Here is a 27,456-nt window from a genome sequence, read left to right as displayed (position 1 = left end):
TGTCCAAACTGAATACAAAATCACCCATCCAATTGTACACCTCCAATTGTTTTCAGTTTCATGTTAAAAGTCATGCTGACTGCTACTATTCTTAGCTTCTCCTGGATCCCCCACAGCGCTACCCATACGGTGCAGAAAGCCATGTTTCCACGAGGTCTGCACATAGGACTCACCGAGCTACGCGACACTATGGCAGTTTATTAAGGAACAAGAGCTGACATACTAAAATTTATTTGCACAAGATTTATAAACTGTATCATAAAGTCCCAGTTGACTGTTTCTTTTTATTTTTTACTATTCTTTAGCAATGGAACAATTCTAGAATTAGTGGCTGTTGCCAGCAAAAGTGCTTTTCATTCAATGTTCTTAACACCATCTAAACCTTGAAGCTTAGGGTTTACGCTTCTTACCATCCCTCTCTACATGGATCAGTTTCACATACAGACAGGTAACTCCCTAGGGAATACTAAATTCTGAAGAATGGCACGGACCCCTCCTAAATGATAAACAGAGGGTAATTTTTACATCTTGGCAGAGATCGTGTCAAAATGAGAGCAGTCGTTCACTAGCATGGATCAGTAAATTGATTCCAAAGAGACTGATATGATTTCAGGTTTCTATTTCATAGGACTGAAGGTTTCTAATGTTCTTGTCCTATTGCATTAAAAGTAAGATTAAAAAGAAAAAAGGAATTTTTACACTTCGGCAATACCAAAAAGACTGCTTGTTTCAAAGTGGTCATCTAGCCACACAGCAACAGGAAGAAATACGTGTCCAGGCAGTTTCATCCCATAAGTACTTTATCAAACCGGGACAAATCACTCAAAACAAGAAGAAAAGCTTTGGAAAATGAAGACATGAACTTTAAGAAATCTTTCATCAGTCTTAAATTGATTGCTAACTGCCCAGGAGTTGTACAACCTCAGTAAATGCTTAGAATAAAAGATGGCTCAGTCCTGAAGCACCAACAGAGAACAGAATTACCTTTGCCTTGCCACAGATCTCTGTGTGACCTTAGGCTATTCACTTATTCCTGCTTCGGTTTTGTGAAATTGGGCTTATAACATTTCTCGACCTTAAGTTAGGCAAAACTTACATATTCAGCTACACACAATGCCTGGGACAGATTTAGACTGTCTAGAAAGCCATTGGTAGATAGGTATTTGATCCCTTTCAGTGCTACTGAAATTCCAGCATTTAGTTTTCTCTAAAACAATCTCTCACAGCCTCTCCATGAGAACATTCTTTAATATACCAGAGCTGCTGGAAAATGATGCTGAGATGTCCCTGACTCAGTGTAGTGCAGGAGTCACGGCAGTTCACTATGCTGAAAACTGTTGGTTCAGCTTCTGCTTAGATCCTTCACACAACAGACTTTTTGGTTATGAAAGCATACACATCTCTCCATAGTTCAGTTGCCCAATAAATTGGGTCAAGGTCAGTAGAACACAACGTCAAACAAACTCTTAGCAGTGCAAAAAACATGACAGATACGGAAGTTTGCATACCGGATATTTTATTAGTACCAGTTATTGGAGGATATTGGATACTTTACTAGATAATATTTATTAGAGAGAATGTAATCAGAGGAGGAAACGTGACCGAGTGTCAGATCAACAAGTATAGCAAAAAAGCAATCTTTGTACTGTGTGCCTTTATGTTATGTAACACCTGAAGGTACCTGCTGTAATGCCTGAGTTTCTCTGAGTTTCTCTTTGATGTGTTTCTGGAGCTCTCTTCAATTTACCAAACGGACTGTGCAGTATCTCTCAGTAGACTGGAAACAAACCAGCTGCCTAAGTATTTACAGTCTCTCCTACTAGGTTTCATGCTAATTCTCCAGCAGCTCAAACCTTGTTTTTTAGAAAAAAAAATACATTTTCATTTCTTACCTTAAACATTTGCTTGACTTTTTGTCGGGGTAGGTTCACATTCAGTTTGTGCATTAGCTGGAGCACTTCACTAATACTCAGACTGCCGTCACCATTTTTATCTGCCTCGTCAAATGTCTGCTTCAACCACATTGAACAGGAGTTAAGGAAGAGCATGGAATATCAAGGCATATTACTGAACATTATGTATATATGATATTTTTCGTGTCCGGAAAGACTGTTATGAGGCTGGGGATGAAAGAAAGTTCAAGCTAATACATAATATACCTCCACTCATTTTATTTCCGTAACAGTTTCTAGACTTGCTACGCTCAACATGCAATACATGCTGTTTACCCATACTACAGCACAGAACAACTTACTTCTGAGTTGCAACGTTGCATCACACTCTGTCCTGTATAACCAAATGAAACGGACAGCTTTACACAGGGAGTAACAGATGACAGAATATACCTGTACGGTTTTCAGTCCATTCCAGTCATTCATCTCCAAATCTTGCCCAGAACAATCCTCTTCAAGGACTCCTCTCTGTCTCTGGAAAGAGGGAATGCAATGGGAACCGCTTTGAAGCTTTGAGCCTAGTGCTTACTTTTAGCAAAACAAATACTTAAAGGAATCCCTATGCTATTGATAGCTCTCCACCACTGGGAAATACACTATCTGAGAGTATAAGAAGGATATTGGTCTCTGGTCCTTTGGCGTTTTGAGAGGCTGTCTTCATCACTGATCCCTGCCATCAGATATTTTAGCCCTGTGATCCAGGTGCGTGCTTCTTCTCCACTGGAAGATACCAGGTCAAGAGATTCCATATGGTCTCCATAGTAGATGCTGAAGCAGCAGTTGGGATCAAAACTGCCATCGGCATAGCGCTGAAAGATCTCTGATTGCTTCCCCTCGCAAACCTCCTGAAGAGAGTCGATAGAAACTAGAATGACAAAAGCACGTAGTTCATTAATGACTGTGTGCGTGCCCTAGGCCGGACAGGATGCATTTATCCTGTAGAGAAATCCTGTAGGGAAAGGGCTCAAACCTCGCACTGCAAGGTCCCCAATTCACACAGGTTTCGCCTGCAACTCATTTACAACATACTACACTACTTCAACCTGCACAGCTAACAACAGCAACATAATCTTCATAAACTATTAATCATAAAATCATTCACTGCCCTTTAAATTCGAGTACAACATTCTTCTTGATCACCTGAACGAACCAAATCCTTCATGCTCCTTTGTTTATAAGAGGGCAAGACCCTAGGAGGACTCAGAAGAAAGGTTCTGGGGCTGACACTCACTTTTGGCTTTCTCATTCTTTCGAGAGGGTCTCCAGCGAATACATGACTTGTGTTCATCCAAGTAATAGAAGCGGACCAACCCTTTGGAACTGCCACGGAGTTTGATCATTTGGGTACCAGCTTGCATGGAGCTCATACATCTTTCCACTGAAGAGAGAAATAAAGCAATAACAGTAAGTCAGACTTTGCTCCCTTTAAAACCGCCTTTACAGGAAGAAAACATATCAAGCAGCTGCCAAATTAACTGTTCAAGTCACAGGGTAAAATTTCCTGTACTGTCTAATGTAAGATGTCAGGTTATAAGACCAAAAAGTCAGAAAGATTCTTGGCAACTGTGGACTTCCCTGCAAATATGAAAGTTTTCATTCCCATAGTAATAGGGAAACATACATATGCTGGAATTGGCGCAAGGTACATACCCTTCTTAAGACCATCCCAAATGCTTAATTTGAGCTCCTACAATATGTAAAACTTGTGCTGGATACAGTACGAAATTTCACCTGGAAGCTCAGATCCTTGGCCAGCAAAAACTAGCACAGTTCCATCCATGTCAGGAGAGTTATTTTCATACTGCCTCACTTCTTTGCCTCTTAAACATCCATTAACTTTGTGGCATAACTTCAACAAGTTTTTTTCACATTCCTCTCTGTAAATTCTCTAGTTTCTATCAGCAGCATCACCATTTAGAAGTACTATGGCTTCTTATGAAGCAGCTTAGTTTGCAGTCTGTCTATCCAGAATCCAATTTAAAAAAAAAATTAATTACCCAGCTTGGTCACCAAAAGTATTCCGGGAACCCTAAAAATAATTCAAAGGCTTTTATGTACAAACAACTTAAGAGTTAAACCGTTTTCACTGCCTTAAAAATTAACAGCAAGAAGGTGATTGGAATCCAGTGTGTGACTGCAAAGATGAAGCCAGCTTCAGAGGCTACATTCGTATAAGGAGCTCTACAGTTAGGGCCAACAACAGAGTAATTTTATCCTACACCAGTCAAGGAAATGCATAGCCGAACAAAAATCCTCACAGGTAGAAGAGGGCATTATTTAGATTTGCCTTCTCTAATATAAATAGTATTTTGCTGTGCTTAAAGATTCCACAATTTTCTTCTTGGGAAGAAGCTGAAAGAACACTACTGAGCAGGTATTATTTGCACTGATCAATGTTGTCTGTAAGGCACTCAGACACTACAAAGATAAGTACAAATAAAAAACTATCAGTATTTTTTTCTGTCCTATAACATATACTATGCGTAAATCCCCACATCTGCATTAAAGTGGATCCAAAATATCAGGTAAATATAGTTCTTTATGACTGAGTTAGAAATAACATTGAATGCTAACAAAGCTGGATTTGTAGCCCATAGCCTGGTGCTATGGAAGACCTGTAATTTTCTCATAAGCACCTTAAGTTCGGAAGCTCAATTGTACAAATACTTACCCAGATAAGCTGCTCTCTGCTTGCAAACAATCCTAACAAGCAAACTCAGAAAAGCACCTCTCCCTATTACAGCAGTTACAAGATTAGGACCTAAAATGCCTAGTGGATCTATATAGTTATATTTTAGCATTCAGTCCTAATTCATAAACATTTAGCCACCATGTTTTGCCAATACCCACGACTGATGAAACACAAAGCACGTTAAAAACACACTAAGCAGAGTATAATAGAACTACTAGCAGCACACTTATTTGGGGGGATTTAGCTGAACTAATAATATTCGCCTTCTGATCACACTCTAAATGAAACTACTATCAAGTACCAGTTTCTAGAATAAGCACAAGGAAATTCAGACAATCTTCCTAACTTGCTTGTTAACACCAAGATACCACAATATGTCTGCAAAAAGGAAACCAGATTTGCAAAGAAAATTTTTGATCTTTCACAAGAGAAAGAGTCTGAGGCAAGGCTAAGCTGAATTTATCAGCAACATTATTTTGAAGCTCCTTTAGTAAAAATATGACATTTTCAGAGTGACAGAACGACACTAGGACTTCTGCAAACCACATGAAAAGCTTTATAGCCCAAACATTAACTTCTCTCCAGAAGCAAGAATGCCCATTTTCATTACGTGCAGAGCCATCACAAAGGCACTGCATGTCTGCTGTTCACATCACACTTTTACTTGCCATCCAGGCCAAAGAAAATAGTAAATTCTGGAAGCAGTAATTCTAGAAAGCTGAGATGGAGTATCAGCTTTTCCTCCCATTGCTTCTACGGATTAAGGCACTGATCCTATAAATTTGCTTCTAGATGTAGCAAGATCCGAACAGATTTTTCTTCTTCCAAATCACTTAAAACCACGTTCTAGGAGGAGGCCTTTCACCTATATTGTACTGTGCCTCTGGGCCCTTAAAACACGTTCCCCTCCCGGGGATTTGGCAGCATTACAGACAGTGCAGCCAGTGACCTTCACAGAAACACGTCTTAGAAGCAGGTCCCTCAAAGCGCTCTGCTCTGGCCCAGCCGGGCTCCCCCCCTTTCCTTGGGAACTGCTGTGAAACAGAGGCTCTTGCATTTGAAGCCCTTGGGAGCAAGGCTGGGGCCACGCCCCTGCTTGCCCAAATAGGAGACATTCTTTTGAAATTCAGCTGTTGCAAGGAACTAAGCTTGACAACGTTAATGCAAACTGTTAGCGACTGGCCGTGTCCCAGGAATGAATGCAGACTCTCATCTTTTCTGCCAGGTCTCCCATTTATTTCCCATAATGACAGAGCATAGCCTGTGACTTAATTGTCCTGTGGCTTTTCTGCCTGGTCTGTTTAAGTAAAATTAAAACTATTACCATGTCCAATGTATTTGTATATTTTTTTCAGGCCTAGAGATGAGAATTGTAAATTACTACTCAGATGCTGGATGGAAGAATAAAAGCTAATACATATAATACATATTCTAGTGAGTACAGATTGATAAAGAAATACAAGGAAATTCTGAGGTCAGGCTCCTCTTTTATCAATCTGTACATACAGATTATAGATGAAACAGTGTCCAAACCAACACACTCATTCCATGTATTCCAAAATGCATCAAAATCCACAAAATTCTTTGGGGTGATTCAAGTCTACCTCTCAGGCAAAAGCAAAAACACCCAAGAGAGGCAAGGCAGAGTAAAAAGAAATGGAAAAAATGATTGACATTCCTGTGCTTTAGAGTTCATATTCTGACAAATTCAATTAATTTACTCAGGAAAAGAAGGTTCAACAAAATGGATTAATTTGAAAACAGATCACTAGTAATAAGAGAAAATTTAAATTTAAACCCACAATTCTGTAGAGTACACTCTTTACGTTAATAAAATATTAACGGAGAGAAGGTGTTAAATTAAGAATAAGATAATCCCTCATGTAACATTTTATTTCTTAAAGCTGATCCCTTGGCTTCAGTCACAGATGCCCTTAGATGAAATCGATGTGGTCAGCAGGTATTAGTCATAACAGCAAAAGCTGTGCTACAGCTCAGAAGCATTACTGGAATTCACTACAACATCAGATTCAAAGTGGATTCAAACTCGGCTCAGCCATTTCCCAGACACTGCAATCTTTCCAATATCTGCTTTCATTCCAGTTCAGTAGAAGGATACACACTTCTCAAATTTACTGAAAGATAATAGTTATGGAAAGCTTGAACTTATTTTAATTTCACAAGGTTTATAGTTTTTTGGAAAAAAATTTTTTTGGTCAAAATAGCTAATAAAATTCCTATTAGCACTAATCACACAGACTTCAAACCATATTACATTTCCAACTTCCTCTTTGGAAGTTATTGCAGTAAATAATTTTATTTGAGGAAAGGAGAAGAGCAGAAATGAGAGAAGTATCAAAGACTGCACCTGTTACAAAGCAGAAAATAATAAAGAAGCACCAAAATAGAAGTACGTTTTATGCAACACACATTTACTTTGCTTTTACATAAAGTTAGAATATACTCCTTGGCTGTTAACATTTTAATGAGCATCCTTGGATAGCATTTTTAGTGCAGCTGTCCATTTCTGTGGCAGGATTGCTCTCCCAAACCTACCCAGAGTATTACAGTACCTCAGCAGCCACTCTGCCGCCAGTTCCAGCTGGTCTGGGCACCGGGCTGTTCTTTGGCGATTCAAGGCACGATTGCAGTTAATGTTTCCGGACACAAACCTGAGTTCAGTGCTGTTCAGCACACCTGGCAACTGAATGGTCAAACCACACCGAATACTTGTTTTAAGTATCTGTTATTATCATTTTGGTTTTGGTGATACAAGGAAAGGAAAGCGCAAGAAATGTCTTCCTTCTTGTGCCAGAAGAAGGACAGCAGCTTTCCTGGGCCCTGCTAACATGACAGGAAGGAAAACCTTCAAGGTACTGCAGAGGCGGCAGCCAGGGGCCGCTGGGTGAAGCCCAGGAGCCTGAGGTGGAGAGGGGAAACAGTGCAGCTCCACGTCTCCCCAGATGTGTGTGCACCGAAGCGCACCCCCTCACCTGGCTGCGTGACCGAAAGTTTAGAGCACGAGAGAGACCGGCAGAAAAATCTGCAAGGGAAAAAAATAAAGTCATAGTGGTACTTATACCAAACAAAAAATAAAATCTTTTTTTCTGAAGTCTTTCACAGCATGTAAATGAGAATAGCACACTGATGAGAAGACAAGTGTAACTGCTTCTCCTTACCATTCTTCAGATACCTTCTTTAAGGATTCATTTCTATACTTCAAATAAAAATCCCTCAGTCTTGCAATGAATCATTTTTTGGAAGAAACGGCTCCTAAAGTTTTCTTCTTGGTTGAATAATATTTTGCACTTCAATAGTACCTTTTTGCAGAATTCCGTTAAGGTTCAGCTCTCTTTTGATCTAATGAGTTGCCTCAATTTGCATCTGGACAAAATACAGTCATGGAGAGACGATGGATCTCTCTCTGCGGCAAAGAGCAATGTCATAGCAGAGCAGGAACAGAAGCGTAGAACACGCAGTCCCATTCCTGTGTTCTTACAAAGCGACACTAGACTGACGCAGTGAAAGGACTCAAAGTGATTTTTCATAGTTCATAGTAACATTTATAGTTACTGTAAAAAGTTTTAAAGTAACAACAAATAACAAAACTACACAAACCCTAAATCCCTACAATTTGTCCTGATACAAGGAAAAAAAGAGACCCCAATTTCATGCTTATTGTTCAAAGGATGTTCTAATGTCTGTTAATTAATTATTTATGGTTCAGTAGCATTATTGTCTTTTAGGAGTTTCTGGGTTTGATGTAAATGTGTGAAGGAGTGGGAGTATTTTAGCATGTGAGGATGAAAAGTAGTTAGAAGGATTGAGTCATTGAGTATTTTTATACATGGACCAGCTTTGTCAAAAGATTCACGCCCAGAGTTCAATACGGCTCCAGGTTATGTCATACAGCTCCGGCCCCAGCCAGTCCCTCCTGCCACTCCGCTCAGTCCTGCCCTGTGAACAGACGCCGACAAGATGCATCCTGATTACATGCTTAAAACAACCGCTCTTCTAAATACTTTAAGGAGAGAAAAATAGATTTCAGAGGCTTTTTTCTCTTCAGGGCCTCCAAAAGATGCAGCATGTGTGTGAGCCTAGAGAAACCCCTCCAGTATTCGTGTACTATAAGGGCAAGCTGTTCCCTTAAAATATTGCCAAACCAAAACAGCCTTCCCACATGCAAACAGAGGACTCCCACACTTGTCATACATTCAGCACTGCGAATCCATTGAAGAGATAATAATTGCTACATTTTTTTTAAAGTCTCACTGGAAATGGTTGTGCAGCTATAACTGGTTCATCATTAGGTAAACCAAAGAACTGACTGGCTCCAGCTACTCCTGCCAGGAATATCAGTTTCAGTTTAGACAGGAGGCGCCAAATCTTTTTAAAAATCAATATATAAATATAATAACATAAAAATAGATAAAATAGGTAATATATATAATATATCCAGTATAGCGTGGTGGGAATTCTGTTCAGCTGAAAAGTCTTGGAATTAGAAGATATTTTGAAAATTCTGCATATGAACTGTACAATTGATTTCTGTGAGCTTGAGGAATCTCCATGACAGTTCATCACACCACTCATAACAAAAGCTCCCAGAATGTCACTTCTGACCCTGAAGCAATTCACTCAAGTAATGGTCTTATCACAGAAGCTTTAACATTAACTGTTGGCTACAGCAGCCTGGTTTTGTTCCTTATACAGGCACCTACGCTAATGGAATACATTAGCAGTAATTCCTACTTGACACATTGCCTCATGAATCAAATGAATTGCAATTAAAAACAACTTCTGTTACAGAGAGGATTTAGCATCCTGTGGTTCATAATGGAGCAAACCATCTTTATTTATTTACTTTTGTCTTTAAACTTCATTTATTTATTTATTTTATATTTATTCTTTATTATTACATATTTAAAGTACAGTCTTTTCCTTACAACATGAACTCATTGAGGGAGATATTGGTTCAGTTTTCTCTTACATAAAAACTGGACTGTTCTTACTGGATGAATTTTACTTCACACACACACACACACACACACACAACCCCCAAACCAAATAAAAAACCCACCCAACAAAAAAAAAGAAACAAAAAAACAACACACCCCAGCTCAAACCACCGAAAAACTCAGAACCAAAAAACCCCCAAAACCAGAAAAGGAGACATTCATGCAGTGACTGGCACGATCAAGAGTTAACCTACGGTATTTTCTGTCTACAGTGTTCATAGAGCAGGTACAGCAGGCTGATTTGCATCATTATGCCAGGATTCAATCAAAAAACAGACCACATCTACCTTCAATAATCTTCATTTGTTTCCTTTTGCATACCTACAGCCTTTTGAACCAACCATCTTATTACTAGTGCAGGAACTTTCTCCCCCTTATTTGCTCTCACTGACTCAAGCCTCACTAAATTTCAGGACTCTCTACTATTCTTTTCATTGGCAAAAAAAAAAATAATCTTTAAGTATCTTTGAAATTATCTGCATAATTCTGCCAGGAATGGTTGGGACAGTGTTTGCTGCCTACAAGAGAGAAGGCAAGACTGAACCTACCCTTAAAGCACACAGCCCCTAATAAATGAGCTGTTAATGGGAGAAGAGATGCTCTTAATCCTGTGGAAATTAGTGTGCTTAATTCGAGGTCATTCTGCCAGCTCTCCATCTCGCGGCTGAGACTCCATCAGCCATCTGGATCCAGGGAAATGCAGAAGCAGAGCAGGACGGCATTTCTCAACCTCTGCAAAAATTCCCATTAGTTTCTAAGTTTCTAAGCTATCTATACCTCCAATTTTCTCATTAAAAAATATCTTTGGTTGGTGAAGCTGACAGACAAGTAGGACAAAAAAGTGCTTCCAAGGCAACAAGTGGTTCTGCTCAAGGTCACTGCAGATTTCCTTGCTGGACATGAGTGGCTCAGGAAGACTGTTATTAAAAGGCATTTACTAGAACAGGAAACATCTCATTTCTCTAGCCATTTCCAGCTAGGTTTGCTGTTTTTATTACATATTTTAAAAAAATACCGGTATGAAGCAAAAAGGGACCCCTACTTGGATAGTTAGGGAAGCTTACGGATTTTGCCACATCAGTACTGAGAAAAAAAGCTCTCAAGAGCCCAGTGACCTATGGAGGAAGAAGACAACGGAGATACTTCTAAATGCTTTCAAAGACTGAAAGTTACAAATATTGCATGAAAAAATCAAAGAGTTCAGAGGTGTACAAATTCTGGCAGATAGCAAACCTGTCTTACTGTGGGTAGGGAGAGGGAGATAGATTCTATCTATGCAATAGAAAATTTCAAAAGGTCCACACATGTCAAAATGTACAACTTCCGATTTGCTTTTCCAGGAGAACGTAAAGAAATCAATAACAAAATTTTAACTGAGAGGTTCTTGAAGACCAAAAGAACTGCACTAGCAACCATGGAAAATAACACAGGACTAGGGCTGTGTCTCAAGTTCTTCCTTCTTTTCCGCTCCCCCACAACACTGCTAGACAAAGTTGTCACTAACTAAGATTAAAACATGAAAGCTTTCAAGATGATACCATCTTGTTCAATTAAGTAGCAGGTATCCAGCCTGCATCTTACCAATATGGCCGATTTTCCATCTCGGAGAAGCTACGATGATGCCACCAACCCAGAAAAACTCTTCAGCCAGACGGGCCACTGAGAACTTATTTTGAAGCAAGGGAGTTTTTGAGGCATCCATATTTGAGACAAAGGGCAGCTTCAGAACTGAATACAAGCACTGCAGGCCTTGGGAGAGATCAAGGTTCTGTAGTACACATTCTCAACATCATAGCATAAAAATATTACCAGGAAAAAACAAGATAATCGGCGATTTCCAAAATCCAGTGGTATTTTTCAGGTTGTTACAGAGCAGTTTCACAGTAAATTTAGGCCTCCTCCCCTGTCCAGATTTAGAATATTAAAATCCCAACAAAATCCTTTTTATTCTACGTGACGTACCTACGTGTCTATTTCTGACGATTGGGTGGTTTTCAGTTCAACACTTTAACGACAACACATGATGAACACAGACAGGGCCATGATGCAAGATGGCATGTAGACGAATCCATTCCTGGACAGAAAGGCCTCCCGATGATATTCTTTTTCCTACCAGCTGTTAAGCATCCACCAACACATTGTACCAATTTACAGCTGTTGGCTTCTCCATGCCGCTTCCTCCTTCTGACAGCAATTCCTACATAGAGGTACCCCTTTTATAGATCTGATTACTAACAGATTTACAAGTCCCACTCTTGCTGAGGGCTCTACTTGCTCTTCATAACCAACCAACAGTATCCATTGCAGTAAATAAGTGCAAAGTTAATAGTACAATCCATTCCCCTCTCTGCCCTCCTGAGCCACCCTTGCCTTTCACTGTGAATCTGTCCAGGTGCTTAAGCTCTTCAGTCTCTTTCCAGGTCTGAAAAAGCAACAGTCACATTTTCTTCTCATACAGCTCTTCAAAATGTCACCATACCAGTCTTCATCTTTTCTCAGTAGGTTCTCCTCAGTATTTTAACGAACATGCCTGATAAAAGAATGAACATTTCTCTCTAGGCAGAAAAAACTAGATACGATGCAAACACAGCAACACATGTTTGCTTGAAATCCTAAATCCATCATACGCACTAATCCTAAAGCTGAGGTTCTGCCCTATCCAGTCACGGATTTAGGCGACACGTTACAGATGCAGGGCAAAAAAAAAAAAAAGGCGGCGGCTAAAAAAAAAAAGCTTTTTTCTTTTTCTTTGCCTATGTTAGCAGCATCTTTCCCTCTCACAACCCCTTTAGGAATGTCTTTGCAAACTGACAAACTGACACAAGCCCATAGAAGACGCTTGCTTAGAGCCCAATGCAGGCAGCTACACTGTACAGAACAAATGCTGTACACAGAAACCAGGAACAGCGAGGCTGCTTGAAAACTGAGAGAGATAAAAGCAGGTAAGGATTAATTTTTAAAAAGCACTAAGTCACTACCTCATTCCATTTGAAATGCATCCATTAAACTCCAAATACAGGAATCTGTCATTTATGTTATCACAACCTCTTAATCTACATTAAGTTTTAAGTACAATGTACGATTGCTCTTGCCATCTGTGATCTGTACAAGGAGCCTAACGTGCTTCTAGCTTGATGAGCTAAACACAAATTGCCCATTTAAAAACACATTCATTAAGTGCTTCCTACTCCTCCTTTCACAGTTTGAAAAAGCTTTAGAGTGGTTAATTCTAGAGATGATTCACTCTCAATTAGAAGTTGTTTATTTCACCACCTCTGCCCACAGTCCTTATATTAGACTGGACTCAGAGTTTAACCACAGATAAATTCCAAAGAAAAAACAAACTGGGTCTGTGCTAAGGGTCAACGGTGGCAACAATGCTACGCTCTTGTCACGTTCTGCTATTTATTCAAACGCTTCAGCAATAGCCTGAGATGACTGCAAACTAATTGTCACCAGAGGAGGAACAAGTTCTTCTGTAAAATGCCAAGAAGCGTATATCCATACGACAGAAAACTGCTACACAGACGGCAAGAACCCATGAAGTATTGTTCTAAAGGTCCTAATCCTTTTTTCAGAGGAAGAAGATCTAGCATGGGCCAAAATGAGACGTGAGAAATGTGCGCTTAATTACCTGCTCTACCCCATGCTCCTCTGAATTTCTTAAATAAATCAGTAAACAGCTGTGTGGGTAATTTCCATGCTATAGAAGTAAGATCTTAAATGGGGAGAATGACACTGTTGTACCTCACAAGGGAGGAGATACAACTAAACGTTAAGGCTCTCAATTATAAGACGACAGAGCTACAGTAAACTTTTGCAATAAACCAAAAGTATTCCCGTTGTTTAGCTTCTTTTTTTTCTCTTGCAGCACTAATCAGTAGGATTTCTTGCAGTCTTCCAGGTTGCACATGCAACAAAATCTCAGTAGCTGGCACTCTGTGCTAGGCAGCAAAAGGTACTCCTTTTAAAATTCAAAAATTAATTCTGCAAGGACATGGCAGATGTAGTGCTTAGGGACGCGGTTTAGTGGTGGACTTGGCAGTGCTGCGTTAACAGTCGGACTTGACAATCTGAAAGGTCTTTTTCAACCTAAACAATTCTATGATTCTATATCTAGTCTGACTCTACCCTCTTTTAGTTTAAAACCGTTACTCCTTGTCCTATCACAACACGCCCTGCTAAAAAGTTCATCCCCATCTTTCTTAGAAGCCCCCTATAAGTAGTGAAAGGCTGCAAGAAGGTCTCCCCGGAGCCTTCTCTTCTCCATGGATGCGACCATCCAACCAATTCCTCATCCGTCGAACAGTCCACCCATCAAATCCATCTCTCTCCAATTTAGAGAGAAGGATGGTGTGGGGAACCGTGTCCAAGGCCTTACAGAAGTTATTATATTAGATTCGCAGTTCAGAATTAGAATTCTGCACAAGCAGGACTTTGAATGTGGATTTGTTTTTATTTGAGTACAGAGAAATGCCAGTGATTTATAGCACCAGAAAAGAACCATTTCAATGTTCAAGTTAAAGTCAGATTTGTAATCCAAAGCCCACCCACAGAAGGCACTGTCAATCCTTCCTTCAGGCCTCCTAAGAAGATGATCACATAAACAGAGGAAAATAAAATCTTTCAAACAGCCCCTCTATTTACTGATTATGCTGAATACTAGGTAACAGTGTGGGAAAGCAATAGGAAATAACAAAGGGTTAAACATGACATAATCCCCCTCCCAACTCTTAAGCATACTGAGCTTAGTACTTAGGATATAAGCCTATTGGAATGGGTTTCTATTCTTGCCTCACTTGACATCCTCAGAAAAATCTTGCTCACCTGACACAACATGCAGATTAAAGACTTCTTTCCAAGGCACTTTGGAAACTTATTATTCTCTGAGTGTAACAAAGGCTTTTCAAGCCACGAAAAGATTTGAAAACCAACAATGTTTGAGTCTGCAGGCTGGCCTGTGGCTTAGCTAAAAGTGGAACTCGGAACACTTGACAAGCAATGCTAGAATGTCAGAAGTCTTGTAAAAGAAGATATTTGCTTCAAGAATGGCAGAAAAGCCAGACTCCATCATACAGAGAAAGAGCATCTCGCAGAAGATATAGGAGCACAACATACACATGGTTTGGAAGATGGACAAAAGTGAGCAAAGTGGAGATCCTCCTCAGACAAATGGGTTTATCATTAATGCAATCCATCAGGATGGATGGATTCCTTTCCAACAGGCATGTTTTACTGTTGAGGGAAGGAAAAAGTGTTAAAAATTATTTACAACATACGGAAACAGATGGAGCCCTTAAAGTAGAAAAGACAAAACTAAAAATTTTAACATGGGAAATTTCAATACATAGGGCAGACTCTGATCTCTCTTTTGTCTTCTGTACATCAGGATTCAAGCAGAAGACAAAACAAAGAAGCAACACAAGAGGTAAATGAGGCTCACAGTGCAGGAAGAAGCCTGAGTGTATCAGGTAACAGCGTGCAGACACAATTTCTATGCTTCAGCTGGCTACCAGTTGAAGATGTCACAGAAAATACTTCATGTTTACTTAATAAACTGTTTTTCAAAGTTGAATATATTGATCATCAGAGACATTAAATATTACAGACTTGATACTGTACTTGCCCTGTAAATCCACAAGGATTAGACTTGTAGCTTCACAGCTATGCACTCCATTTATCCTTGCATGAACACACTACAGACCCAGTTTACCAGATTAACAAACTAACCTCATCACAAGACGCTGATTCTGAAATACTTAGAAACACATGGGCAGCAATTAGTGATACACGTATTAACTTTAATCCAGGTATCACTATTTCCCACTTCCCATCCAGGGAATTCTTGCTCCTAATGGCTGCAGAATAAAAAGAAAATGATTGCCAACCCACAAAACAAGTCATAAAATAAAAGGAGGAAACAAAAGTTTTTAATGTCATCAGGCACACTGCCATTTATCTGTACACTCTCTCTCTCACTGACTTTTATCTTCTCCATTGCACTTTCAACTGTAAACACCAGTCAAAAAGCCTTGGAAAAACTGCAGAAATTACAGCTACATCTTAGACGCCCCAGGCTAGGATCTTCATATGAGTTAGCAGGCCTGTTACTGTCTTCTGAAGTACCAAATGCCAAGATGTTTCTAAAGGGAATAACAAAAACAAAGAAATCTCATTGAAATGCACATCACTAAATACAGTTTAGAAATACATCTGAGTTACAGTAAACGTTTGAAACCCAACATATGTAGGCATGAACACGAAGAGCAGGAGCACAAAGCTTGACTTGATGAACTGATGATGCTCCTTCGCTACTTCTAAACGTGTGATTTATGTTTCTTCCCTTTCCCCCAGAAATGCTGCTTCCTAAAGGTCTAAAGCAGCATGACCTACACTGCAAGACCAGTCAACTCGGTTTCAGTTTCTCCTCTGCTGGAGCCATTTGCCTCTGGGTCTCCATGGCACTCTATGTTCTTTTACTGCTCTGTGTCTGTGCAACAGCTGCCTATGCTTCTGGTATGACCTCTTCCCAAGAGGAGGAATATGGGCAGTAGGTGCTGATGGAGTGCAGACAACATCTGTTATATGTTCTATTTTGTCTGACACCTAAAAACTTCTGCATTAGTTATATTAAGAATTCACTAAAACAGTCACTTTCAGATGGTTTTGGTATCTGCCAAGGATTCAGATACATGGAGAGTTATATCCAAATTTCCTGCACTCATTCAATTGCCCATTCACAGGCTCAGAAAGGCCAGAGCGCCGGCTCGACCACCACATTACCCCAACTGTATATAAGCTGCCTTTTCCTTAATTCTAACATAACCCCACTCTGCTGACCTTTGGCATGGACACAGACAGAGCTATAGTCTACTACAGACTGCTAGACCATCTGGACAGCAACGCTAAGCGCAGTAATCCACACTCAAGATTAAAGCCACACATCTTGCCTGTGGCAAGTGGAAACCAGGTTATTTACCCGCTTCTGTTCCTCACCCACCATGCTCCAAAGCTTAATATTTTTGCACTGGCTCAGAATATACTCAAGTTATTCAGTTTGACTGAAATGCATCTGTTTTCAGTATGCATCAATTTGCAAGGCCACGAATTCCACTGGGAGACACAGCAATGGCTGCAACATTGCATGTCCTGGGACATCCTTTCAGTATTGGGATTCACAATGGGTAAGCCCTGAGACAGCTGCTTTAGCTAAGCAACCACAAATACAAATATTTCCAGGGCTTTCCAAAACTGCTTAGAAAGTGGCATTATTAAACTGAACTGACCCTGCAAGCCCTTGAAGTACTGTATTCACATGAAGGAATATTTGTAGAACCGGCACCCATTAGCAACAACAGCACTAATGTCCTGATAACAATTAGTCTGCCTCCTTCCACGATGTTTAGTTCTCTTGAGCTCATCTGAAAAAAATGATGCAATTATTTTAATTAAGTGAGAAAAGGCTTTGTGTTTTGAGCCTTCGAGTAGGTTTTGCATTAAGGAAGACTGTTTCTTTAATAAACATATTAAGATTTTTGTGTCATGCTTTATCAGTGAAACTGTAGAAATATTATTAACGCTTTTCTACTTAAAACATGCACCATCTTTGAAATATTTCTATAGTTTTTGCCTTTAATGATTAAAATATAACAACAATAGTCTACTAACGAACTCTACTAAGAATTCTGATGATGGTTTTGGCAAAGGAAATTTAATTTCCAAGATATCTTTAGTAAAAAGGATTTAAAAAGCTATTTGAACTTTTTTTCTTGGAAAGCTGTAATAATGAAATTTTGTTGATTGTAGAAAAACATCAGCATAAAATAAAGATTTTAAGACCGTAAATGTTACTCTAAGGTCACCTTGTGTCCAACCTTTGACTTGTATAAGAAAAAGTCCCTACACACTTAATTGAAGCAAGATCTTAAACCCTTTACATTTAAAGATCTTTCAGCACTTTACCATCTGTTCAGTGACATGAGTCATAAACACTGAGAAGGAGATTAAGGCAGGTTGGGAGGGAAGAAATCCATCAATATTATTGAACTCCTTCTAAGAAAACACCTCTAAGAATTCAAGAATCCGAGGCAAAATTGGTGCAGGAAAACAAGATTGAAAGACATTCAGAAAAGACGTCTGCTACTGAAATGCATCACCACAAATTGATTTTAACTCACAAACTTCGCTTCCATATTTGGGGTGAATTTTAATATATTCTACCTGTAAAAGATTCAGAACTCTTCTAGACCTTCCTTTTGCGCCATGTACATTTTAAAAAACGTGCCAGACTCCTTATTTCTGAAATATATACCAGTTTCATGAAACATGGAAAAAATGGAGCTGCATTGCCTCTAGGAATAACTCGGTCTCTGTCTTCATTCAATGGTCTCCTCAGCTTCTGTGTCATCCAAGAGACAGCCTTAGGAGCGTATACTGTAAATTGAGAGAAAACAGTGGGATTAAGCCACCAAGCTTAAATCCACAATGAAGGCCATCATGCGCTCTCTTAGAAATACAGGCAGGTTACATGGCAGCACAGAGCTGCAGACGCACAGAGAAACCGCAAGGTGCGTGCTCCGTTCCAAGGGTTACTCCGGGAAGATGTAGCTGAGAGGTGAGAGCGGAGAGCTTCCTCCAGAACCACTAGTTTAGTCCATCCTTCGCTGAAAACAAAATGTCAGAATCATTTGTACAAAAATTAGAAATCTGTCTGCGGTGAGACAAAGCAGATTGCTTGTATTTAAACAGTCTGGGAGCCAGAAAGTCCTGCGCCTAGGATCTTCAGTAAAGAAATGTATCTGCCTTCCATCCTTGTGACTTCTTCCTATGAATTACAGTAATCAGGCGCGCTCCTTCCCCATCACAAGGGACATTACAAAGTTCCAGTGTCTACCGATAGGCATGACAAACAAGAATGATTTATCTAAATTTCAAATATCACAATAACTTGAAGAAATTGAGATTCAGCTCAGAACCATATTTTGGCTTTGAACTTTGTTAACAAGGACACTTGCATAGGGACTTATGCCATCGTGGACATTTTCTTTGGACTGGCATGAGAAGGGGTGGGGAGGTGACAATATACTTTTCATGAATTATTAGCTGTTTCAGAAAATAAACCATTTTTTCTTGTTTCTATCTTGTAAGAAAACACGAAGCTCTTTCACATCTCTTGTTAACATTTTAATGGGCGACGACTGTTCATGAAACTGAAATGAATAGGTAAAGCAATAATTTTGTAAACTGAATCTATGCCACAGTTTACAATATGCAATCAGTGTGTATTCTGAACAAAAGAGAGCATGAAGCACTGAGCAATGAAGACAGAAACGTGATTTTAAAGCGATGGAGGGCACCGAAATTTCCAATAGTGCCTGTAACTGTAGTGCTTGACTACACAGACTGTGCAAGGCGTAGGCTAAAATGGAGCTGAATCTTCCACAGGCTAAAATAAGCCAAATGCACTTTCACGGGAGATCACTGCCTTGAGTTCCACACCAAAGAAGCTGGAGGTTTTAATATTTGTGACAGAATTCTTGAGAAAGCACAGTCACTCATCAACTTCTTATTTTCCTTTCAAAAAATATATCACTCTACAGAACCCAGCATCTGTAAATCTTAGAAAACAACTGCAGGTCTTTTTGTAAGCTTGAAAGAAGACCGTAATTGTGGTTTTCTTCAAGCAGGAACCACCTGCTGTAATTCCTGAAGGGGAAAGATTACAAACAGTAAGAAGCGCGGTTGCACGGTGAGTGCATGCTGCTGAGCTGAAGTCCACAACAAGCTCAATGACTGCAAGTCACTACAGCTTATTGCCCAATTTTTTTTGAGTCTTGGATTCAGTACAGTTCAGGTAAACAGACAGGAAGTGAAGTAATTGCTTCTGGGCCCTTACAGGGAAAGTATTTCTGCCTTTTGTTACCGTCTCCAATATCCACCTCAGCTTGAAACAAAGCAGTCTGACAGCTTCATCCCCCCAGGGTTTAGAACCAGAAGATAAGCAGGCATTTGAAGGCTGAGGACAGAGTCAGCTTGCTGGCTGAACTGTGAAAATGGGCTCTCCGGAAAATATTCCGCATTTAACGGTTTCTGGACTTTGTTCAGTACTGGGCTGGTCCACATTCATTCCGTGCCAGGCCACGTCATGCCATAAAATGTAGTTGCTCTCTCTCTGCCACGTGACACCTTTAGACCTGCAGAGGCCAACGCTGCTTATCCCTCCTTCTGTAATTCCCTGAAATGGGAAAGCTTTCCCTTTTAGCTGAACTAAATTCACATTCACCATACAAACCAGTCTATCTAAGGATGGAAGGGATAGTAATCACAAGAATCCGCATGTATGGTACCAGTTTTTCAAGTTGTCCACTCAGCATTAACGTGAAATGTTCTTCGCGACGTTTCTCTCCTTTTTTTTAAATCCAATTGAAGATGAGGCACCTGTAAACCACTTATAATTGAGGTCAGAACAGCAAAAAAAGTGTGTGCATCTTCAGTAACAAGGCAAAATCAGTAGATATGATATTTGAGAAACAGAGAACACCTATGTATTGATTTTTCTTTGGTGACCTACATTCCAAGAATAATCACCTTTATATCAACTCCTCACCAGAAGACTTTTAAAGAACCCTTGCAAACGGTGAAACAGAAATAATATCTAAGAAGGTGGATCATACCTGTGTAAGTCAGTTTAATTACAAGCTATGTGAGTATCAGGACCTTAAAAACAAATTCTCGTTCCTTTTTTCTGCTTTTTTCAATTCATCATAAAAATAACATTGACAACAGGAAAAATAAAATAATTTCGCTAGAAAATCTCTAAAAATATAACTGAAAAGCAAAACCGTAATCATTCAACAAAGCCACAGACTTCACAATACGAACCTATAACAAGCTGATATTCAGCCCGAAGAGCAGCAATTACTTCAAAGTTAAAATCCTTTTGGAGCTCAGGCAGAAAGAGAAAGAACCATGGGGGCATTTGAATGAAATATCAACTGCCAGTTGCTGTATATAAAAATCAGCATCAAATGCATCATCTCCCTCACTTCTTATATCACACCTGTGTCAAACCAGCATTAATACAACGGCAAACCAAAAACTCTGATAAAATTGAGACAAGAATGATGTCGTCCCTGATATTTATGATCTTCACCTTAGAAATTCTGCACTTCCCCTCCCTTATTGTTTTCCACCATCAACTTGCAGTGGGGTTTGGAGCAGCTATTGCTACGGGACAATGCAAAAAAAGGAAAAAAACCAGACACGCCATGATGTCAGTGAACATGAAAATAGCTGCGAATAGCTGGGAAAATTCCAGTGAATTTATTTTGCTAAGGTTTCTATGACTGTCAAAATAAAGGATCCATATTGATTTATGTTTTTCACCATGAAGTTTGACATGAGAAGAACTCGCAAGATGTCACAACTGCCAGATAAAAAAAATTAACTGAAGTACATCAAGAAACAAAAAACACATTATGCTTTAGGTTCCAAACCTATGTTTGCTAAGCACCTCATCTTTCAGCATCACACCATAACAAGGACTTCTCTTACTCTCTTACATCTTACTGAAGATAAAAACTGCTTTTTTATTTATACTAAGGACAATACAATTTCTCAACTGAGAAATCCTGATTTACACTCCTAAAATTAGACAAGGATTCACAACAGCTAAGTGTACCTTTAAGAAAGTGTTACGTTCTTCCTCTTAGAAGCTAGATATTCATCATTTCCTTTCATATGATGAAAGCCTCTAATTAGTTGGATTAAAAAAAAAAACAAAACTACTACAGCAAGAAAAAAAGTTATACACAGAATATTTTATGATTTTTTCCTCCTAATCAGCTCTTGTGAAATGAACAAATTCCTGTAATATAAATATATGCATTCAGCAGCAGTCCCACAAGAGAGAATTTTGGTCAATGACAGGAGAAAAAAGAAAATATTCCTTTAAAATTAATTTTTTGTGCAGTGTACATTTCCATTGTGCACTTGTTTCTCCCACATATAGATAAGTGTTAATGAAGAGGAAAATTTAATCCTACATTCATGAAACCCTGTGCAGAATTTTCCAGTTAAATTACTTATACTGAAAGTTCTTGAGTTTTCAGCTGATCAGAAATAAAAATGTAATGTATTAATTAAAATTTCTAGAATTGCTACAGAACAAAATCTGAAAAGATATTTGCTTGATAAATACAGCTGAGAACATTAGTTCGTGCTAAGAAATATAGAGAAGCTATTTTTAGAGGCATTATTTTTTGCAGGCTCCTTCCTCAGTTCAACTAATGGGATGCTGAATGACAGACTGTAGAGTTTCAATCACCTTAAAAAAAAAAAAATCATTCTACTATAAAAGGGTGCCGATTCTGAATGACCAGCATTTCCTTGCATCTGATTTCTACTGGACTTCTTATCTTTTACTCTGTATTATAAATAATATCTAATTTACTCATATCAAAGAAGATGATGTCACAGGAAAAAACACATTGAAACTACAAATCGGCTAGCCTGTTCAGAATCATTGCTCTTCCCACAGTGTCTGAATACTTCAGGAAAATCACCAAAGTGCTTTCTTTGGATGAGAACAAAAATTTCTGGCAGGAAAACAGGACACGGTAGCCCAATTTTCTCTAGTATACTGAATTTGTGAACTTTCACATTTTGATTTTCACTTCGTTTCACATGTGCATTTTTTAAAGAATAGCACTGGTCTTTATTAGAGCAATAAATAGATTAATAAAGGGAAAGAAGTGTAAGTAATCTCTATTCCAGAGGCACACAAAGGGACAAAAGCCTGAGAATGATTCCTTGTATGCTGCCTCGGGACTTCACTAAATGAGAAATATATCAAATCACTATACTTTCAGTAATAAACCATGTTTTCTTCTTCCCAGTGTTTAATAGCCTCAGACTCATGGTAGTTACTTCATACCCTACCTTTTTGGTAACAAACAGGTAGAATTGCATAAGGAAAGCAGAAGGTACATTCCAGCAAATTTCCGATCTCTATTCCAAAACATGGAGGCACTTTATGTCATCATTTCTGCTTGTGAAAAGTGGGTTTGATAAGTACTTCCACTGATGCGAGGCGAGAACTGAGCTTCGGAAACATTTTTCAATTGCTTTTTACAAGTACAATTGACTGCACAAGGTGCCAGTCAGTAAGAAATCAGGCCTGAAGTGTTTTCTGAAGACAAAAATAATGAGCTTCCCCCCACTCCCCGATCCTTCTTTTGCATAATAGATGCATGATGCTCATTGCTCCTCTCACTCCACTGCACTCACGCAAGTAGAGCAAAGGCAGCTGGATATATTCGCTTCTTCAACTAAGTTCTGGTCACATTTTTATTCTCCAGACCTAACTATAACTAATCAAAATCTCCTGCTAAATCAATGAAAGAAAAACTGTTCCTCCCTCTCACAAAAAGGAACACTACTAGAAAATAATTTCACCGAGACCTTTCCAGGATGATGTAATATAGTCACCCTCCAACACTTAAGCTAATTTTAAAGTGAGTCCACAGTGTATTAACTTGAAGGCCATAGCAATTAAGCACAACCTTCATAAATGGACTTCTTTCTCCTCAATATCATTTGAACGCAATATCCCCAATTTTAGGATAAGGATCTGAACTTGGACTGTATTAAATGATTTTTCCAAAGTCACACAGATAGATGAAGTAATAGAGATAGGGACTAGGTTCAATTCTTCTAGGAATGATAGCAGTACTTTGTCTAAAAGATCATTCCTTTTTTGTATATTTATTGGTGGAAGATCATTATCACATCTACCTTCACACCACGATAAACGGGCTTCCAAACTTAGGAAGGAGCTGAGGGCATGCAATTACAGATCCATCAGAAAAGAAAATTTTACCCATGGAAGGAATACTTATACATTCAAAATCATTTTCTTCTATTAAAGGTCTGTCTGAAATCACTGGGGCTATTTGAGATTCCATTTCTTGACCTGAGGTTTCGGTGGTTTTTATTTATGATCCAAGACAAGGAGTTCACTTCTCAGTCAAGAGAGGACTCATTTCCAGGTGAGAGAAGTCCGCTCGCAAGTCCTAATCTTCATCAAATCAAAAGCCTTTGGTTCAGTCCAGTCTGAATCTTCAGATTTGGATCTGGAGCTTCCAGCTTCTTAACCCTCCCCCGTTCATACAAATAGCAATCAGACTGTATTACTGTATTTTTGTATCCACTAGAAGCAGGAGCATGTTGCTTTTGAGAAGGACTACGCATTAATCAGAAAGCGATCATGGGATGGTGTTCAGTCTCACTACAAAAGGTAAAGCAGACTAACAGAAAAGGACACGAAACATCACAAAAGGTACTTTCCACCTAGCACTAGCTAAATGAGCAGCCAGGATCAAGTACAGTGAAATTAATGACAGGAAGCTCTAAAGAGGCAGTTAAGTAATTGGGTAGCTAGGATGTCAATAAAAGATACTACAGGCACACTCTGTTCATATTCAATTACCGGCTTCTCACCATAAAGTGGGGACCTGATTCTGCTTTCCATTAACATAGTGTAAATCCTTAAAATGATGTAGAACCTGTCATTTTAAAAAGGCTCCCCTGATTTACAATAGATAATCTGAAAGCAGAATACTTGTGCTTTCCAGGTTAGGGATGTTGGATCTCGACTCCAAATCCAACTGAGTCAATGGAATGATATGTTTCGTAACCAAAGTCCAATTCACCACAAACACAGAATTCCTTGGACATGGGAGGTGGAAACAACTTCCATCCTGAGTTAAGCAATCATGCTAAATCATGGTAACGGAAAAAAATGTAGAGTGAGCAATACACATTTTTATTTGACAATAAAATATATGCATTTATCATAAATATTGAGAGTATAGAGATATGTTCAACCATACATAGAGTAAGCAGGTAAGTTCCTAACCAGCTTGGCAAAAGGATGAAAGAACCATCTCCTAGAATCCCAGTTTTCCAACCTCTCCCCACAGCACGAGGACCATCAGTCTTGACCCAAAAAGTACTGTTGACTTTGGGTTTTCAGCAGTACCTATTACACTGGACCCTTAGCTGCAGCAAAGGCAGAAAACAACTACCCTAATACAGTTTCAGTAATGATATAAAGATGACAAAGCCTTCATCAATATGACTTTTTTCAGAAGATGTTTTCCTGACCTCTGTGAAGTGAGCAAACAGCAGACACACAGGAACACGGCTACAACAGGTAACAAAGTGGGCAAAGACAAAAACATTGAAAAATCACAAATTTCAATCTCGCCAAATAGACCGGAGCAAGAGAAAACACGAGCCTTAGTTAGGTGTTCCAGAGCTTTGCGAGGTGTTACACTGGGAAACAGTTGCCAGCTGTCACATTCTTAAAGGACTTTCCCAGACAAGGTGCTTTACTCAGTTTGTGGCCCATTATTCTCCAAATGGCACTGACAGCAGGAATGGTTTCTTTAACAATAGCTGAACATTTCAGAATTACTGGGAGCAAGTAATTTTTTAGATGATCACCTATGACTCATTAGCTTCTAGGCAGCCAGAACCTCTTAAAAAAATAAGAGTGGCAAGTCAATAGAACACTGAAGTCTTGAGAGCCAGCACGTTAAAACATTTATAATGAGAGGTACTAATAGGACATCAAATGAAGACTTCCAGAGGCATTCATATACTATGGAATTATCGGCTTCAGTTGCATCACCACTGTTTTATACCTAAGTGAGAGGAGAATCGCATTTCCTCTTAGTACTACAGATGACAGAGAAGGTGGCCACCCTTTAAAAAGAAACTTCATTCAGCTGCCTTGCCTGTACACCTTCAGCTCATGGAACCTCTGCTCTTTTAAGTTACCCCACTTGTTTTCATGGTGCTTCCACTAGCTAGCTTAGAATGACACCGTCTGGCAGAACACTGAGCTGGTGAACATCCTTAAATCTCAGTCTCGGCATTTTCTCACGGCAAAAAAGGAATGAACCTGAACAACTGCTACACGGGTGATTCTCCAGGCAGATCCTCAAGCGAGAGCCCCTCTCTCTCATACCTGTTGTCAGAAGTTGGAAGCTGAACTTAGTAGTAAAAAGTCAAAAGGACTTTGGGTGACAAAATTCCTGCTCCATCATACCTTCCTCAAGGACCTTGTCTGTTTAAAGTACAAATGAATCCACAATGGTACATCAGGTTTCAGAGAACAATAATTAGATGAGGAATACTCGGGCTGTCCCATCATGACACATTCAAAACCAAAATATGTTGGTTTTCAGTCCTGAAACTCTTTCGTTAGAAAATGCAATCAATAAAAGTATGTTAAATGAAAAGGTTTCAGTCAAACTGTACCATTTCAATCAACTCAATCCAAAATTTGGGGATTTACAGCATATGAAGATTTAAGAAAATCACCTTCTTTCCTCGGAAGAAGAAAAATTCTTGCACATAGGAAAGAGTTTCTCACCATTCTCTTTATTTAGCATCTTGTTAAATTAAAGCTTGCATGCTTCCAAATCTCTAGACTCTATGCCAGCAATATGGCACAGGTAAATCAACCCTTATACCAAGTTTTAAAAGACGCTTCAAGTTTTTTGCTCTTTAAATAAATATTGACAATGCCTAAATGCATCTCATCATCTCTGCTTCATTCCTAACAAATCTCAAAGGAAAATATTGGTTAATGTTTTCCTGTTCTGCTGATGCAGACTGAGACTCTTTCATTATTTACCTGACTTATTTGCATAGTTCTCACAATCATTACATCTATCACAGACTAGGAAGTATTCTTGGATTTGATATTATTTTTATTCATAAAGAATATCATTACCAAAATGGTAGTAAAATACAGAAAAAACAATGCCCATTTCTATTTACAATAGAAGATTTTTCTATGTGATGTTCTGTGGACATCCTCTTGTTTTAAATTACAATTCTGCTCTATAACGAGACTCTTCCAAGTCAATTCGCTTTAATTTTCACATTCACATCCTTCCTCAGTTATGGGAACAGTATTTGCTGCAGTGATTAGTGACTAGGCAGGTACAGCCACACCTGTCTGCATTACCTTTTCTCACTTTCTGAATGAATAGCATTGCTTCGGCTTATTTTTGGTATGCTAATAATAAAGACATGGAGGAGTCAAAACCAGAGTTAATGGACACCAGGTTTGGTTCCAACACCTAACCATCAAGTTAGATCCAAGCATTTTTCCACTTTGGTAAAGTTTTAATCCAGATATGATTTTTTCAGCCAATGTTACAAAAGAAAAGCGAACTTTAATGAATGTGTCCTTCAAAGGATATGGCAAGATATTCATGAACGTGTGACTAAGTATTCTATTAGCTGAAAATACAGGGAGTCGGGGCTACTGATCTGCCTTTCCAAAGACATGAAGGTGCTAGAATAGTATCCAGTGTACACACAGCAACTTTTCTGAACACGCAGAAGTCACACTTCTTTACTTGTTGCATAACTATTGTAAAACCACATGCCTAACAGGCATAAAATACAAAACGCATAGAGACAAGCAACTAGGCATTTGATTCAATTAAAATATATCACAGGTAAGGGTTTCTCTCTCTGGGCCTTTACGAAATAAATCAATGAGAATATAGAGCTTTTAAAAAATAAAAACTGGGCTTTTGAGAATTGGTCTTGAATTAATATAATTTCTTAAGAAGCCATCAGTACAGGAGGTATGACCTCCAAGTTCAAATTGCAGACAACTGCACCACAGTTGTAACAGCTTGAGGCAGTTCACAGAGGGGACTGAATTCATCCCTGGTATAACTCCACCACAGACAAGTTCGACCCGAAC

The 27,456-nt window shown here is 39.0% G+C and overlaps 1 protein-coding gene across 5 annotated transcripts in view; it reads right to left on the bottom strand.

The window, feature by feature from the left end:
* The window catches only part of PLCH2 (phospholipase C eta 2), a 135,103-nt gene that overhangs the window by 44,928 nt on the left and 62,719 nt on the right, over window positions 1–27,456 (bottom strand). For all 5 annotated transcript variants that reach the window (XM_087755555.1, XM_087755559.1, XM_087755558.1 and 2 more), the window contains exons 4-6: window positions 3,184–3,330; window positions 2,574–2,817; window positions 1,893–2,022 (exon numbers count right to left, since the gene is read on the bottom strand). In XM_087755555.1, the coding sequence (XP_087611681.1) occupies window positions 1,893–2,022; window positions 2,574–2,817; window positions 3,184–3,330 (521 nt within the window). The remainder of the gene's footprint in view (window positions 1–1,892; window positions 2,023–2,573; window positions 2,818–3,183; window positions 3,331–27,456) is intronic.

Source organism: Nipponia nippon, unplaced genomic scaffold (assembly GCF_047370975.1).
Source record: "Nipponia nippon isolate SJK-2023a ecotype South Korea unplaced genomic scaffold, ASM4737097v1 scaffold_19, whole genome shotgun sequence".
NCBI classification, from domain to species: Eukaryota; Metazoa; Chordata; class Aves; order Pelecaniformes; family Threskiornithidae; genus Nipponia; species Nipponia nippon.
Note: the sequence above shows the minus strand (reverse complement) of the source record. Positions and strands in the feature narration are given on the sequence as shown.